Source organism: Berghia stephanieae, chromosome 2 (assembly GCF_034508935.2).
Source record: "Berghia stephanieae isolate SIO BIC M18660-M18661 chromosome 2, UCSD_Bste_1.3, whole genome shotgun sequence".
NCBI lineage: Eukaryota > Metazoa > Mollusca > Gastropoda > Nudibranchia > Aeolidiidae > Berghia > Berghia stephanieae.
This window is the reverse complement of record NC_088361.1, coordinates 28,286,309-28,304,757: the sequence shown is the minus strand read 5'-3', so window position 1 is coordinate 28,304,757 and position 18,449 is coordinate 28,286,309. Positions and strand designations below refer to the sequence as shown.

The 18,449-nt window shown below is 34.0% G+C and overlaps 1 protein-coding gene across 1 annotated transcript; it reads left to right on the top strand.

Moving 5' to 3' along the window:
• The first annotated feature begins 6 nt into the window (after nucleotides 1–6).
• Nucleotides 7–17,065, top strand: LOC144964639 (4-trimethylaminobutyraldehyde dehydrogenase-like). Its single transcript, XM_078899128.1, has 10 exons — nucleotides 7–197; nucleotides 2,541–2,714; nucleotides 3,656–3,801; nucleotides 4,376–4,505; nucleotides 7,927–8,171; nucleotides 8,929–9,036; nucleotides 9,503–9,622; nucleotides 10,297–10,485; nucleotides 12,700–12,929; nucleotides 13,562–17,065. Exons 2-10 carry the CDS (start codon nucleotides 2,543–2,545, stop codon nucleotides 13,767–13,769), a joined length of 1,548 nt encoding a protein of 515 aa, XP_078755254.1. The 5' UTR covers nucleotides 7–197; nucleotides 2,541–2,542; the 3' UTR covers nucleotides 13,770–17,065.
• Nucleotides 17,066–18,449: the final 1,384 nt, after the last annotated feature.

Here is an 18,449-nt window from a genome sequence, read left to right as displayed (position 1 = left end):
AACTCTGGATGACTCTCAAGAGTGGCCCACCTTAGGCTTGCAATTTGTGGGTCGTTCGTTCTTATTTCTTATCTTATTTCGGCTCCTCTGCTTCTAAAGAAGCCGGTGTCTAGTGACCATCTAATATTAGAAAATTAGAAAATTAATGAATGGACATAAAATAGGATTTTTTTGAGGACCCATTCAAAATAAATTCAGTAAGTACCTCTAATCATTCAAGTCAAGGGTCATGTCTTGTACCATTGCCAGGCAAACAATGATCTTAGACGTCTTAGTCTTAGACTTATTTCGTCTGCTAGAGCCGACAGCAGTTGAGTGTTGATCAGTTGACCAGTAAGTACGAGGGCAATCTCAGCTGTTTCAATGCAAACAATCCAGTTTAAATTTTTAATATGAAAATTTAGAGACCATATGCCAATTTCTCAGATGCCAAATTAGGTTTTCACTATAAAAACCAAGGTTATAACTCTAGACTACTAGATAGATCTAGAATATCTAGACGTCTAGACACTGACCTGAATCCAAAGTGTGTATGAACAAGGCAAGGGTCAAAAAATGGAACATCAAACAGGCCATTCCAACTGCAAGTTCATTCGTCGTCATCAAAATTCAACGTGTAGTAATTTATCCAAAAATGCTGTGGTCTATGGTGAACACCGTAATTGAAGGTTTTTCACTGGATATCAGCCTCAGGCCATAATCTCAAAGAAAGTCGAAACTTTTTTTTAAAATTCACCCACACACAAACACACAGGTCCACAGATATGTATATTTTAAAAAATAAAACATCAATCATAAACTGCCTTGTAAAATAATTCAGTATTAAGGTGCTTCTTAAATGTCAGAACACTAGGAGCAGATTTTATTCTAAAACTGAGAGAGTTTCACAGACATGGAGCTGTACATTGAAAAGCTTTTTGTTGAAAATTATTCATGCAGTTTATTTCTTTCATTAAAAGAGATTCCGATGATTGATCTTTGAGCTTTATATAGCGCAATATCCACTAAATGTGCTCAAAGCGCTTTACAAGGAGTCCCTGGTCAACAGCAACCTTTAACATGTAGGACGGGACATGCCGCCTGTTAGGTGATATTACAATTTTTCGGACAAAGACAATGCTGTTGACGGCCAGGTACTCATTTTACACCTGAGTACGGTGAGAGAATGTGAGTAAAGAGCCTTTTTCAAGGACTCAACTGTGCGCCAAGCATGAGGCTCGAACCCAGGACCTTCCGATCCAAAAGCGAGTGTCATACCACAAGACCACATAGCCGCACAAGATCTTAGTCTTAAGATAAGACTAGGTGTATAGACTTCAAAAAGGTCTTGTAAGTAAGAGGGACCTACATAAGTAAAACATTCATATGCATATTAAAGAATTTTGTACTCTATTCTGTAGTGAACAGGAAGCCAGTGAAGTTTATGTGGAGTATAAGTTGTGTGTTCTCTAAAGTTTTTAAGATTAACAAATCTGGCTGCCTTATTTTGTATCTTCTGCAGTCTATCGATAGAATACTTGGGGCAACCAGATAAAAGAGCGTTACAATAATCTATTCTCCGAAGTATAAGAGAAGATACTAATAATTTCATTATAAAAATATCCAGCATGGATTTAATCCTGGCGATTCTCTTTAAATAGAAAATTACAATTTTGAATAATTTTAGAAATATGAGTTTGCATATTAATTTTACTGTCAAGATAAACACCAAGATTTCGGACACTGGTTCTATATATGCTTATTTTACAATCTACAATATTAATATGGGTAGATGACAATATTACATTTTTGGAACAAATGTTTTCTAACAATAGTTTTTCAGTTTTTTAATTGTTTAATTATAATTTGTTAATTACCGTCCGGTCTTTAACGACAATGAAACAAGACTCCAATCTTCGAATAACTACGTGCTCATCACACAAGTCAATAGGAAAGTAAAGTTGTGTATCATCAGCGTAAATGAAAGCCAGGAGAAAAAGAGCAAATTATAACATTCAGAGGTGCAGTGTATATTGTGAATAAAAGAGGCCATAAGACTGATCCTTGTGGAATGCCAAAAGATAAAGGAACAGTATCAGAAGATATGTTTGTGATTTATGCTGCAAACTGCCACCTACCACTCAGATAAGAATAAAACCAATTGAAGACTGCACCATCGATGCCATATACACATTTTAATCTGGTGAGAAGAATATGTTGATCAATAGTATCAAAGGCTGCGCTGAGGTCGAGAAGTACAAGAATAACACTTTTTTCCTTAACCAAGTTATTAACGATATCATTCAGTGCTATGACCTGGTCTGTAGGCAGATTGGAAACTAGAATATAATTTATTATCTTGTAGATGTTCATGAATACTATGTGCATGCAGAAACAAGCCAGGATGGGAAAGGGTACATAAAGATATATTTAAATATTCTAACCAATACTACAATTCGCAATATGTTTTTCATATATGATTGTTATTATTTGTAAATTTGGCTCCTTAGAACTAAAATAAGATGAAGATGTTGGGTTTTTTTTTCTCCTTTACCTATCAGATATGAGAATTATATTTCGATCACATTTGCGGTCATCGCTGCGCTTTTACAGTAATAAGGCAGTAGATAGTGTGAGTGCCTCTTCTTCTGTCACCCTGCCTTTGAATTATGTCCATGGGCGGAGAGTGGACCCAAAAGGAAAAGAAAACTTCCCTTTGATATCCCCAGCAACTGGTAAGAGGATGTTATCTAAATGCCACAAACTATGGTCAATGATTTAGAAGGAATTTATAAAGCATTAAGGGGCGGTTTGGGTTTAATTATTCGGAAAATCCTTCAAAAAATTTTATTTGAGATTTTGGTGGAAAATGATGTTTTATTATCTTAGAACTAATATTATTGAAGTCCAACTTCTCAAAATATATTATAAAGGCATGAAAAACATGGCTGATAGTAAGAAAAGTGTGGAAAAAAACGGAAAGCTATTTTGCTATTTTCTCAATATGTCATTTTTCTAGGGGTAGGGATACTGTGTCAAATATTTCTAAGAATCTTATTCCATGAAATTGTCTGAAAATTTCCACAGTTATCACAGAAATAATGTATTATATCACCAAAGAGAGATTTTTTTGATAGGGTATGTTTATTTTGATGGATAGTGCAAATTATAATTTTTTAACATCAATTTTGTTATAAAATTTTGAATCGCAACTTTGTAATGTTCTAATAAAAATCCCATAAGTTAAAGCTGCAACATCTCTCTATGGTGACACAATGCTACAATGTTGATAAGAGGGAAGAATATGGAGGTTATTCCTTCATTAGTTTTTACAGAAAATTTGCCACAAGATTGTTATATTTTTTTATGCCAGACTGCCAAACCGGGTCACAAAATGGTTATCATCTCAGAGAGAGAGAGAGAGAGAGAGGGAGAGAGAGAGAGAGAGAGAGAGAGAGAGAGAGAGAGAGAGAGAGAGAGAGAGAGAGAGAGAGAGAGAGAGAGAGAGAGAGAGAGGGAGGGAGGGAGGGAGAGAGTGAGTGAGTGACCTGCGGATAAACAAATCATTGCAAAGGGGTCTCTGTGGAAATGTCATATATAATATTTATATTTTTGTTTTAATATTTTTTGAAAATAATTGCAGAGTGCAAATCTAATTCATTTTGTTTTTTAATAGGTCAGACACTGAGGCCAGTTTGTGCTTCTAATCAAGAGGATGTCAACGAAGCCGTTCAGGTTTCAAGAAATGCCTTCAGAGTTTGGTCCAAAATCCCTGGTTTTGAAAGAGGTCAGATTTTAAAAAGGGCGGCAAACATTGCAAGGGTAATGCACTTTTTTTATGATGATGATGATGATGCTTGTTGTTGTTATTGTTCCTCTTCTTCTTGTTATTGTTTATTATTATTATCATTATTATTATTATTATTATTATTATTATTATTATTATTATTATTATTATTATTATTATTATTATTATTATTAATATTATTATTTTTATTATTATTATTATTATTATTATTATTATTATTATTATTATTATTATTATTATTATTATCATTGTTTTTATTATTATCTTTTGGATATGCTCATCAAAATTAAAATTGATTCTCATTGAGTCAGACAGTTTATTTGGAGAAGAAGAAGTGGAAGAAGAACAAGAAGACTATAGAAGTCAAAAAGGAGACCTTCCTAATTGTTGGAAATAGAAGATGGAAATGACTGTGATAGTGTTAAATTTCTAAATTTGTATTTCCTGTCAATCTTCAAAACATTTTTATTAAAGAACACAGTATGTGCTATTTGGTTAACATTACATATACTGTGTTATAAAAAACAACAGCAATATACATGTGATATGTAGGCAGTGGATAACCTTTGACCTTTTCATAATACACAGGAAAGATGTGAGGAGTTAGCTGCTTTGGAAGTATTAGACACTGGAAAACCAATTTGGGAGGCACGTTATGATATACTGGGATGTGCTGACACCATAGAATATTATGGCGGCTTGGCTGCTAATATCTCAGGTAAGTGTGAGTTTGTTTTGACTGACAAGTGATATGGTGTCTCATCTTAGGAACAAGTCAAGCAATATTGAGCATGGTCAGTGACCAGTTGGGTGATATTGATCAAGCTTTATGATCTTTAGTAAAGTAACTATAACACAATTTACCACTCAACTCATTTGTGAATAAGTGCTTGGCAAATGAAAGTTGTAAGTATTGTACAGTGTAGTTGTATAATTTTTGTTCCATATGACTTTCTAGGGGAATCAGTAATAGCATTGTGAAGGGCATTGGGCATGACAAAAAAAGAGGCATTGTGTCTCATTCATATTTATTTCTTTTTATTGAGGATCGTTAGTACCTTTTTATATTCTCACCCCCAAAATGACCACACAGAGTCATTAATGTGCTTGTCACTGTAGGGCTTGAATATTGATGATTTTGAAGTCTTTGTTTTATCTCTTTAAACGTGCAGTGTTATTTTCCATATATATTTTATAACATTAGGGCTTGAATAAGGAAGGATTGGGGATGTCACTCTTGCTTGCACTGTCCCTCGATAAGTAAACTTATTTTTAATACATATTTTATAGCATGAAAGTGTATTTTTCGTTGTGGGTCCTGGTCTGTGTCTGTGCGTGGCGTGTAAGTGATCTAAAATAGAAACATGGATAGATTGGAATCTTTGAATTTACATTCCCATTTAATCTTGACCACTTCGGCTTTCTGTTTTGGTGCATTTTAAATGCAGATTTACAATTTTAAAAAAAATGTTCCATCTTCTTTAGATTTACTGGCACTGATATGACATAATGTTTTGCAACGACCTCAAAAAGGGGTAAAAAAGAAAACAATATAAACATTGAATCAAGGTACTTCTTGCAAACATAGCAAGATCCATCGGTATGGTCAAGCCAAAAGAATGTTCACATTCAGTCAAAGTTAATGGGATTCTAGTTTCTGAATAATTCTGTTCGATTACAAACATTGTATCAATTTATTCACTTAACACAGGTGTAAATGGGTAATAAGCGTAACTGAGAAAGTATTTTGCAATAGAACAAAAAAAAAGTAGTCCTCAGAACCTCAAGGGCCATGAAGCCAGAATTCATTCCCATTTCTATAGAATAAAATGGATATTAATAATAATAATAATAATAATAATAATAATAATAATAATAATAATGCTGAAAACTTATATAGCGCTATAACTCCGAGACACCAGACTCTAAGCGCTTAAATTACAAATTACTTTGGCTGAAACATACTCATTCACACACACAAGCACACACACACACACACACACACATACACACACACAACACAACACACAACACAAACCAAACCTATCTTGCTTCTCATACCATCTACTAAAATCGAAACAAATATGTTTTAAGCGAACGTTTAAAAATAGACAAAGATTCTTTTTCACGAATGCTCTGCGGTAAGGCGTTCCAAATAGAGGGTCCGAAATGAGAAAAGGATCTCATTCCAGCATTTTTCCGAATTCGAGGGACAACTAGTCATGTGGAATCACTGGCCGAACGTAAGGGGCGGGGTTTTGAATATCTTTCAATTAGTTCTGAAAGGTAGGAAGGGGCAGTACCTTCAAGACAACGATACACTAAAACACAAGCTTTGAATTTAATTCTTTTCTCAACAGGCAGCCAATGCAGGTCATGAAGTAGAGGTCCGGCAGAGTCGCACCTACGCTTCATAAATACTAGTCTGGCAGCGCTGTTTTGGACAATCTGAAGACGTTTCAGATTGTATTGCGAAACGCCAAACAACAGAGCATTACAATAATCCAATTTCGATAGTACGAGGGACACAACCAGGTGCTTGGTCACATCCTCAGATATGAACCGTCTAATGGAAGCAATCTTTTTTAGTTGGAAAAAGAGAGATCTAACCAAATTATTAACCTGATGCTCCATCGACAGTCCAGAGTCTAAGAATGTGCCAAGGTTTTTCACTTTGTCAACAATTTGAATAGAGGCATCCCCCAACTTCAAATCTGTTTCACTTTTCCACTTCCTGTTCCCCACATACAGCACCTCCGTCTTATCATCATTCAGTTTCAGTCTGTTCTCATTCATCCATTTCTTAACACTTTGGATACAATTTTTACTATTGGCTGATACTTCTTGTAAATTTCTCATATTGGAAACGCAGTACAATTGCGTATCATCAGCGTATTGATGGTAAGACAGACCAAAACTTCTGATGATTTTAGACAGAGGGCCAACGTACAAAACAAAAAGAACGGGTCCAAGTACTGAACCCTGGGGAACCCCACAATCAAGAAAGATTTCCTCCGATCTATATTCATCCACCGTAATAATCTGTTTACGATTAAACAAATATGACCTAAACCAATCAAGCGCTGCACCAGACACGCCATAAGTAATTTCAAGACGTTTGAGAAGAAGATTGTGATCAATAGTATCAAAAGCAGACGATAGGTCAAGCAAATTCAGCAAAGAACATGAACCATTGTCTATAACAGAGAGGAGATCATTAACAACCCTAACAAGTGCGGTTTCCGTCGAATGATGTTGCCTATAAGCAGACTGAAATTTTTCTTCAAGACAATTATTTTTAAGATGAGACAGTAATTGTTTCAAAACAAGCTTTTCTAAGATCTTAGAGAGAAAAGGAAGATTAGAGACAGGGCGATAGTTTTTTAAGTTCTCTTTATCGAGATCAGGTTTTTTCAAAAGGGGTTTGACATGAGCAACTTTGTAAATGTCTGGTACAGCACCTGACTGCAACGAATTATTAACAATACATGTAAATATTGTTAAATTCATACTATCCTCTGAATAGGATTTTATTCTTTTACAAAGTGAAAGTACTCTCCTACAATTCAAGGATGTGGCTATCCAGTCACTGATAGGTGGATCGGGTTATTAAAAAAAGATCCATTGACTTCACCTAAAAAGAAACCTAATTGAATTTGGTTCCATATGCACTGCTGGATGAAAAAAATGAAGTAATGTAAATCATTTACAAGGCGAAAATGTGCCTTATATATATGCATATTTATCATCATCATCATCATCATCATCATTATCATCATCATCGTCGTTGTCGTCGTTATTATTATTATTATTATTATTATTATTATTATTATTATTATTATTATTATTATTATTATTATTATTGTTATTATTATTATTATTATTATTATTATTATTATTATTATTATTATTATTATTATTATTATTATTATTATTATTATTATTATAATTACTATTATTATTATTATTATTATTATTATTATTATTATTGTTATTGTTATTGTTAATCTTCTTCTTCTTCTTCTTCTTCTTCTTCTTCTTCTTCTTCTTCTTCTTCTTCTTATTATTATTATTATTATTATTATTATTATTATTATTATTATTATTATTATTGATTCTTGTGGTCCTCCTTTCCACAGGGGATTTTATATCTCTTTCCGGTGGTAGCTTTGCCTACACAATTCGTGAACCCTTAGGGGTGGTGGGGGGAATAGGCGCTTGGAACTATCCGTTTCAAATGGCTGCCTGGAAATCCTCCCCAGCACTTGCCTGTGGCAATGCTGTTGTCTTCAAACCATCCCAGTTCACTCCACTGACAGCTGTCATGCTGGGAGAGATCTACACAAAGGCTGGTCTTCCTGATGGCTGTTACAACGTCATACAGGTATAATCTGTGAGCTTTATTTAATAAAGTGCATTATCCACTTAATTTAGTTCAACCATTTTGCAAGGGCTCCATGCCATGTCAACAACAACATTTAATATGTTAGACAAGATTAATCAGGCACTACTACTGTTTTTTTTTTTTTTTTTTTTGTTTTTTTTTGAGAGACTGTGTCATCACTGACCAGGTACCATTTTTTACATTTGAGAATGGTGAAAAAAACGCAAATGTCAGTATTTGTCAAAACATTCCTAAACTTGAGATATCTTTGAAGTCTCAGGGTTAAGAAATTTTGACAAGTTGGAGGCACTCATAGGGAGTCCTGATTTTTCAGTTGGTAGAGCAGTCACTTCACACACAAAGGGACTGAGATTGATCCCAGGTGAAATGGATATTTTATTTCCGATTCCCTTGTCCACCTAGCACTGACCAGGTAGTTGGGTCTATTAGATCTGGTGGAAAGTACTTTGCGATTGTCTAGTGTCCTATCAAACGGGTAGCAAACAACTGCCAAGTCTGTTTCACGTTATAAAAACTGGGATAAACTCCTGATCCTAATGGCTATGAAGAATTGTTGGATCGAAGCTTTTGCAAATTATTAATACTTTGAAGTAAAACATTTTCTGGCAAAAATGAAAAGGATGAATAATGGAGGTGAATTTTTCATTGTTTTAGACATGTTTATCTTGATAAGTTTGATGATGGTGGCTATTTCTTCTATTTGTAAATGGTAATTCTTTTTTTTTTTTCATCTCAGGGTGAAGGACCGACTGGTCAGTTCCTGTCAAGTCATCCAGGAATCGATAAAGTCACCTTTACAGGAAGTGTCCAGACAGGAAGTAAAATCATGGAAACTGCTGCCAAGGTTTTAAAAAAAATTGGAAAAATGGGGACTTATTTAACTTATAATGCTGATTTGCTTTTTACAATGACTAGTAATTTATATTTCGTTATGGTTTCTTTTTAGTATTTTGTAGTAATGCTTATAAATATTGTGCTTATATTAAATATATTATGCTTATAGGATATATATCTACAGTAAAGTACTTTTGCCAGACCTAACAGATCCAGCTTGCCAATCATTTTTGGTTGGAAACAAAGGAGGCAGAAATATCCTTAGCAACACAAAAGACTGATACTGATACCAGTGAGGCCAGTGCTCTACCAACTAATCTATTGGGACCACTGATATTTGATTTTAATGTTTACAATAAAATTTAATTACTTAATATTCAAAATTTTAAAGGAATTTTTTTCTTTCATCGTTATGTAAATGATTATTAGGACGATGGAAATGGCAATAGTTTTCTGTGTTTTTTTTTAATGTAAAGGATGTGAAGCATGTGACTTTGGAGCTTGGAGGTAAATCCCCTCTTATCATCTTTGGTGATGCTGATTTGGACAATGCTGTAAAAGGTGCCATGTTGGCCAACTTCAGCAATCAGGGGCAGGTGGGTAAAAAATTATCACAAAGAAAAGTTACATCGCCTGTATTTCAACAATTTACAATAAGTCTTTATGAAAAGAACTTTAGTTTTAATGTTAACCTGCTCGGGGATATGTGCAGTTGAGCTTTAAAATATTTTGTCTTTATGAACATTTTATTTTCTCCATTGGTTTAAGACTGAAAACTGTTTTCGCTCAATTCAGAGACAAAAGAATGACCAATATACCTTTAGCTATCAACATGTATCTCTTTGTTTGTATTTAAGTTAGATAATCATAGATTTTAGAATCAGGTCTTTGGTTGGAATATTATGTAGGATAATTTTTGTTGAGATTAAAGTCACTTTTGTTATTGTACTGTCTCAGGAATTAGTCATTTTTGTTATTGTACTGTCTCAGGAATTAGGAGGATATGGCATAGTGGTTTAAGTCACTCACATTTGGATTGAAAGGTACATTTTTCCAAAAGCAACCCAAGACACAAGGAATTTTTTAATACAACTCTTTAGTTTAAAGTCCCTGCTCCATATAGTCCAGTGACAAAGAGACATTAAAATAATGATGATAATCTACTTTGAGAAGTAAAGGCTATAACTGAAAGTGTAAAGTTTTTGAAAATTCAAAAGATTGTTATTGTATGATTATTTTTTTTTTCCTTCTTGTATTTCAAAATATTTAGGTTTGCTCCAATGGCACACGTGTGTTTGTGGAAGAAAGCATTCTAGAGGACTTTTTGTCTCGTCTGATTGTCAGGGTAGAGAAGATGAAGATTGGCGATCCAACCCAGGAGGATACGACAGTTGGGGCCACTATTCATGAAGAACAATTCAACAAAGTCCTCAGATACATTGACATCGCCAAAAAAGAGGTAATGACAATTACATATGTGACACACTGTCTCAAAACAGTATCATGTCGGTGTGATATTGATGCTGAAAATATTATTGATAGTAAAAACTATGTCACTTGCATTAAGTCTTTATGGGGTTTTTTTTTCTTCTTTTGAATAGAATAAATATAATTTCAATAAGTATAATACCACTTTGACATGATGGGTCAGATACCTATGTGGTATAGTGATAATGTTTGACTAGCTTTGACTTTAAGAGAAAGCTATTGAGTTTGAATCCATCACCTGCTGTGAAAACTCTGTATTTTTACTTGCTGACGAAAAGGTGAGAATGGAAAGGCTTTGGATAGGAACAGTACAGACAGTGGACGTTTTGGGTACAAACCCTTTGTCAGTACAAATGGACTTTGAAAACAAATAAAATAAGATGGAGTATAAATTGTAGCGTCTATAGTGGTTGTGGAGTGAATGGAGTGGTAGCACATGGCGTGGGTGTGCGAGTAGAGAGTTCCTAGGGTGTGATAGGAATGATAAGGGCAGGTCAGCGTATGAGAGACGGGAACTTTCTAGAAAATAATGGAAGATAAAAGATATAAAAGAAATGTAGTATTAGAAGAAGAAATAGTAGAAGTAGTATTAACAGAAGAAATAGTAGTAGTAGTAGTAGTAGTAGTAGTAGTAGTAGTAGTAGTAGTATAAGTAGTAGTAGTGATAGTATTGAAAATAGTAACGAAAAGGTGATAATGAAAAGTCTTCGAATGGGAACAGTACAGACAATGGACATTTCTGGTAAAAACCCTTCGTCAGCTCGAACTGCTGATGAAGAGTTTGTACCCAAAACGTCCATTGTGTGAACTGTTCCTATCTGAAGCCTTTCCATTACCATCTTTTCGTAAGTATTTTCACGATCCCAGACTTCAGGCAGCCCCCACCGCTCTCTACTTTTCCTGGAATTTTGACTTGTATTTTTCTCTGTCCTATCAGAAACTAAAATAGATTTAGGAGATGACAAACAATTTTTGTTTTTGTCTAATATTGCTTTACAATGCAGCACCTAAAATATCTGTATGAGTCGTCATTTCTGTTTAATATATGTTGCCTATCAAGAGATATAAATATTGTTACCTACCTTAAACATGGTAATAAGAACTGTAGATCAGGGCTTTATAAATGCAATATTTATATATATATATATATATATCATTACCAACTGGAATAATAAATTATTTTGATGTATTTTGATGATGTGGTAACATTAATAGTAATAATGATTATTAGTTGCAACCATGTCTAGCTTTTAGGTTATTAATCATATTACAGAAATACACTGGTATCCACATAAAGTCAGCACTCTTAAAGTCAACTTTTGCTTAAAGTCAACACTTCTTTTGGTTCTTTGTCCCATTGTGTTCCATTGGTGATGGATAAAGTCAACCTTGCTTACTTAGTCAACCAATCTTTCTGTTCCAGCAGTGTTGGCCTTTTCAGGATTTCACATTGTATTCTTTCGTGACAAGTTCATTTTATCATCAGAAAACAAATTTTCATCACCTGTAAAATGTCATTATTTTAAACATTTCAAATTGGTTGTGAGCCCGAAATCTATCAATTTTACACACCAATTTATCAAAAGTTATGAATTTAATATATAGTGGAACATGCTTAAAACGAATTAATGGACACATCGAAAGCATGTCTGGGCCACATTTTTTTAGTCCTTAATGTATCAAGAATATAAATAACTTAAAAACTTAATATTTAGAACTATATTTACTGCCTGGGGTTATTTATATATGTGGTGTACTGAAATGCATGGTGTAACTTTCCTTCCAAGCAAAGACTTTTTTCCCCTTTGGATTAAAAGGGCTTTGACTACATTGGCAATGATATCATGACAAGAAAATATGGGGATTTGAAGTAGAAAAAGCGAAAAATATTACCTTGATCGTGGGTCTTATCACACATTATACCTTTTGATTCCGGTGTGAATGAGTACCTGGGTATAGGCAGTGATGGATATTGTAAGAGTATTAGTTCAAAACAGACACCTGACAGGTTACTGTTACTTTATGATATGGATATATGGCTCCATATGGCCTGCTGGGGGATGAATGAAACATTGTGTAAGTGTATTGGGCTTGATAAAACTGTGGAAATGTGCCTTATAAATGTTCTTATTTATTTGTTAAAGAAAAAACAACATAATTCTTTCCTATTCTTCAATATTATCAGGGAGCCAATGTAGCTTTTGGTGGAGAGCAAGTGATCCCAGCAGATCCCAAATTAGCTGGTGGATTCTACTTGAAGCCTTGTATTCTGACAAACTGTAAGGACGAGATGACAGTGGTCAGGGAAGAAATCTTCGGCTCAGTCATGTCCATTCTGCCATTCAAGACTGAGGATGAAGTTTTACGAAGGGCAAATAACTCTGAACTTGGTTTAGCCGGTGGTGTCTTTACAAAGTAAGTTGTCAAGGCAGGCATACGTGAATTGTTAAAATATTGTTGTTCTTCTTTAACTTCCAATTTATCACCTACTCAGAGTATTTTTTGTCAATATGTTTAGAGGCAGACTATTGAAAATGAAAAAAGACAAAAGGAATAATGTTTTTCTCAGTTGTGATGTAATATCCTTTTTCTTGGCATTCATCAACTTCACTGAAAGTCTCAAATTTGCTGCTAATTGCAAAGTACAAGGGAGTGGATCTTCAATACTTAGCTATTAAGACCAGTTAAAGTTGGCCATCAGCAATTCACCTTCGTAACTCAATTTCACCACTGTCAGTCACAATTAAGTCTTTGTTACATCTTGAGTTGAATCTGTCCACATTGTTCACTCAAGATCACAATTTTTTTCTTGATGCATTTTCATCATTGTCATCACCGAACTTTTCATCATTATATCATCATCTTTCATAACTTTTCATCATCACATTGTTAAAAATACAAGCAAAAGTCTAGATTTAGATAATGATGCTATAAACTGCAATTTTGATGTATTTATAGCCAGTATTCATTCTTATCAAATACATAGATTCCTGATGTGAATAACTATATACATTAAATTCTTAATTTTAACCAATCCAAATTTTCAGAGACCTTCAAAGGGCCCATCGCGTGGTATCACACATGGAGACAGGGTCCATCTATGTCAACAACTACAACGTCTATCCAGTCGGGGTTCCTTTTGGAGGCTACAAGAAGTCGGGAATTGGTAGGGAAAATGGTGCAGATGCTCTCAATTACTACAGCCAAATAAAATCTGTTTACTTTGAAGGAGGAGATGTTGATTGCCCATACTGATGGTGCTCAATGGACTTTTACCATTTCATCAGTTGTCATACCTCTCATAAGCTTACTATACCAGTGAATTCACTTATCTTCAACACAAATAGCAATATACCAAAACTGAATATCTACTAGCTTCAAATAAAGAAGAAAACACCAAACGCTGAACATTTTGGGCTGAAACCCTTCTTCAGCCAATAACAAAAACGGTTAAAACGTTAATGCATCAGCTAAAATCCAGATAGATGTGCCAAATACTTTTCTGCCCTCTGTCTGGCTTTTAAGTGATGTATTAATGTCATAACTGTATTCGGTATTGGCTGAAGAAGGATTTTGAGCCTGAATCGTTTGGTATTGTGTTCTTTTTTTGATACGTTATATTCATTTTTATACACTATTTTTTACAGTCCACAACTTCCAGCAGCTTAGTATTCACTGTCTCCAACATAATAATGGTCTGTTATGTGGTCAATGGTTTTAAAACAGTTTTATGTCATGATGATATTGATAGTGAAAATGGAATTTATTGCCAAAAAATCTCTGATTTGGGATGAGGTTTTATGGGTTATTTAAGAGAATGAATTTTAAAGTTTTAAAATCCAAGATTTCATTTTTTGATCATTTTCATTGTAAATTGGCTCTAGGTATCAGGTTAAATATGACATAATTACAAATTGAGGCAATTGGTCAAATATAACATGAAATCAATGATGAAACCACTTGCTGTATCCCCTATAAATGCTCTGGTTCCCGGCACAGGGGTGAAATGGGGTTTTATTGCATAATTGATCAGACATACAAATACAAATTATTCATTTTTACCAGCATTCAGTGTAAACATTCCTGTTGAAATGGTCAAGAAAACTTTTTCTTCCTATAATTTATGAAATGAGCAAAATATTTACCTTATTTATAGGTATTTTATAACTTAACTTGACATTGTTCCTTCTTCCCTTCTATATTTGTTACTCGTATATCACTAATGTCAAACTTGTTTCTTAAGCCATGCAGTGGCTGTCACTTTAGGCGATCAGAACTGAGCAAGATAACCGACATAGTTTGGCTTTCACAGCAAATGTGATATGGTACTTTTTTATTTTAAAAAAAAATTAGTTTTTGGGTTACTGGCTGATACTTTTACAATGACTGTCATTTTTATTTTGATATTATATTTTTGAACACTGTTTCCAAAGGCAATATTGAGATATATGTCTATATACCATAACAATACAGTTGCACTCTGACTAAACACTATTTTTCTTTTTCATTTTTGCCAGCTATTTTACACTCCAAATATCAATCGTTTAAGAGGATTCCCATTTTGTGAAAAGGTCTGAGCATTCTCAACTTGAGACGTTTTGACTAGTAATCAATCTATAACGATAGAAGTTGTCTACCTAAAATTTGAAAAAAAAAAAAAAAAAAACACAGAAAAAAAAGTGGTTTGTCAGTGTACGGCTGCCGACTTAGATGGATGTTAAACATACAGTCCAAATTTATGTGTAAGTTTTATGTGACATTGAAACACCCCAAGCTGTTTGTTTTACACCAATCCACAACCTTGCTGTCTCTTCTGAATCCCTATATCATTTTTCTTGTCTATGTGGTTTTGTGACCTTGTTTTAAATAAAACAGACCTTGCCCGGAATCTTTTACTTAGCGGTTGATAAATGTATTTTATTGCTTCTAAAGATGATATTTTATTCCTCGGTAATCATCTTCCAATAGCATATTTATTCACTTGTTAGACTGGAATATGTGCTAGTGCTTAGGTGACAAATTATGGAGTATTAGGTGTAAGATAAAGATCTGAAACATGGTATATGAAGTAGTGCCAGTGCCAGACAGACAACGCAGAAAGAAAAATAGAAGGAGAAAAAAACATCCCAAAAAATTGTCTTTCTTTCTTTCTTTCTTTTTTTTTTTTGACATTTTTTCTGAATGCTTCGTCTGGCATTGTTTCATACAGGCTTATTCAGATCCTTGGTGTCTGGGGGGAGCGTTGAAGTGGTCTCAGATAAGACACATTAATATGTTGATTTTGAATATATACTTCTGTTCACCATGAATCAATCCCCTTTGAGCCTTTGTCTTTCTTTCTCTTAAATGCTTGAAAAAGCAGGTATATTTTTCTTTTTACTTTGCCTTCATTTCTCTTTTTTATTGAATGACCTAAAGTGTTGCATGCACCATAAAAAACTTAAGAAATAAAAGCCATACAAGTATGAACACTTACATCTGTATGCTTTGATCTAAGAATGAACCCATTTATCCTCATAATTTTTTATTGGAAGCTATACGTAGCATTGACAAGTAGTCCCTCAGAGCTATCCAGCAGGCTCATGGAGACAAAGAGTTTCTCCTGATTTATTTATCAGTCAAGAGACAGTAACAATTGTTTGCTTTTCTTTAGATAGGACGCTATTCTATCACAAAGAGCTTATTGCCAGATCTCACAACCCCAGCTACCCAATCACTGCTAGGTGTACAGAAAGATCAGAAAATAACCTCTACTGCTCCTTGGGCCGATATCGTATCATATCATTATCAAGAGATAATAGGTTCTAAAAACCTTTAAATGCTCTGTATAACTTTTATGCTTAGATACAATTTATCAATTATATAAACAGCATTCGATGTTGATTGATAATAATGAGTATTAAATATCTAATACATAAATAAGCGTCATATTCAATATTCGTAGTATAATTAACTCTGCATTCATTTGGCATGTCCCACTTTGTACATTGAGAGTTTCAAAAAGTTGAAATACAAAAGACAATAATATCCAAAGTCGTGTTACATTATTCATCAAAATCAAATGTAATGTGTTGGTTAGTTCTTTATCAATGCCATTCTTAAAAATATTAATTAAATTAGAATATTTTTGTCTCAAACTTTAAATTATTCCAAATTGTCACAGTTCTTTGAATTAGGTTATTTTTCCTTATTGACGAATTACTTCATTCAACAAATATCTTAAACTTTGCTTGTGAGGCAGGTACTTTACCAACTGAGCTATCAGTATCAGAACTCCCCCAAAATGAGAGGGTTCATTGTAATGTATAATTTTCAGTCATAAGGTCGGAGTTATTGAATTGGGGACGAGGGAGGTATTAATTTGAATTTTAATCATCGTTACTCTAAGAGGCGACATGATCACCCTTGTTTTGAAGGTCTTCAGAATATAATTATATTGTATTTAATCGGGTATGTATATTATAATTATTTTAAATGACCAGATGATAAGGAATTTATAAAACCAATGTGGTTTATAAAACCGATGTGATTTAATAAATTCATTTAATATACTTCTTAGAGTTAAAATTTTTGATTTTGCAGAACTGTAGTTTAGCAGTAGTAGTTTAATCTCCTATCCCCTTTATCACTTGTCCTTTCCATGTAGCTTTGTGTCCATGCTTTGACTGGGTGAGGTTCCCGACCTCCCATAGTGGGCAGGGAGGTACTTGCTGTATTTTCTATCCTCCTGTATCTGTCTTCCAATTGCTTTCTGTCTTTGTCTTAGAATGAGATAACTAAGTTTTGTCCTGACCTTGGCTGGGAGGGAAACGGTTGAAGTCATAGTTTTGAGAGATGATATTATTTTCGTAAATCATTTCTCTGTTATGTAATTTTTTTTTTCATATGATTTTTTAAACATATGACTTGAGTGTATTCCCCTTAGTGGGGACCTTTGCTTGTGTCTGGATGAGACTTTTAGGTGATCTCAAACTAAGTACTTTAATAATGTGCGTTTGGAATCTACACGTTTCCTATTTCCCCTTTGCCTTACATTTTCTTGGGTGATTTAATTGTTATTCTAGAGCTTTTTACTCTTCCATTTTCTTCCTTTTTACTGGCGCTGATATGACCTAAATGTGTTGCAAACGCCGTGAAACCCTTGAAACAAAAATCCATGCTTTGGAATAGGATCTAAAGGTTTTGCCTGAGACCTGCCTGGAATTTTGCTGAAGGTAATTATGTAGATGGATTTATCTTTTTGTGGGAGATAATACCACTGACACATCCATCTCACTTGGAGAAACAGGCCCAAACAAGAACTTAGGCTAAACAAATGCCTCATTGCACAAGAAAAGACACAGCTGTAAAGAAAACAATAGCAAAAGTGGATAGAAGTTACAGATACTATCTTTCCGATAAATAGTTGTTTACCTTCCTTAACCCTCTCATTACCAACCATTGGAAAATCGTCACATTCGTTACGACACAACCCACAATTTTCTCATTCTGATTTCTCTTGTATAGCACAAAATTTAAAGAAATGCTTTGATTACAGCTATAAATACTAAACACTGTGTTGTAGAGCCCATTTTGCTGAACAACATTCTGTATAGAATGTACTTGTTACTTTTTTGTTTGAGTAAGAAAAGTCTATTTTTGTGTTGGGTGGAGGGAATTTCTATAAATGGCTGGTAAGGAAAGGGTTAAATGACAAGTGTAAGGCACGGATATGATGCAAACTTTCATTATACAACAAAAATATTGCTGTTTTTTTTCTCAGTTTGCATTGTGGGTTCTAGGGGTTGTCATATTTTACAATTTGGTCTGTGAGTTGAGTATCTGTACTTATCGATTTGTCCAGAATATCCCACTTTGAAGCCATCTAGACAAACGTTTGTTGAAACATTCCTCCTGTAGAAACACATTTCCCCAACCATGGTTTGAGAGGTAAAT

What these genes read in the sequence shown, in the direction of transcription:
- LOC144964639 (XM_078899128.1), top strand. Translation starts at nt 2,543, where the DNA reads ATGAGAATTATATTTCGATCACATTTGCGGTCATCGCTGCGCTTTTAC. An exon ending in CTTGGCTGCTAATATCTCAG is followed by an intron (nt 4,506 to 7,926) that starts GTAAGTGTGAGT and finishes TCCTTTCCACAG; the next exon opens with GGGATTTTATATCTCTTTCC. An exon ending in ACTTCAGCAATCAGGGGCAG is followed by an intron (nt 9,623 to 10,296) that starts GTGGGTAAAAAA and finishes CAAAATATTTAG; the next exon opens with GTTTGCTCCAATGGCACACG.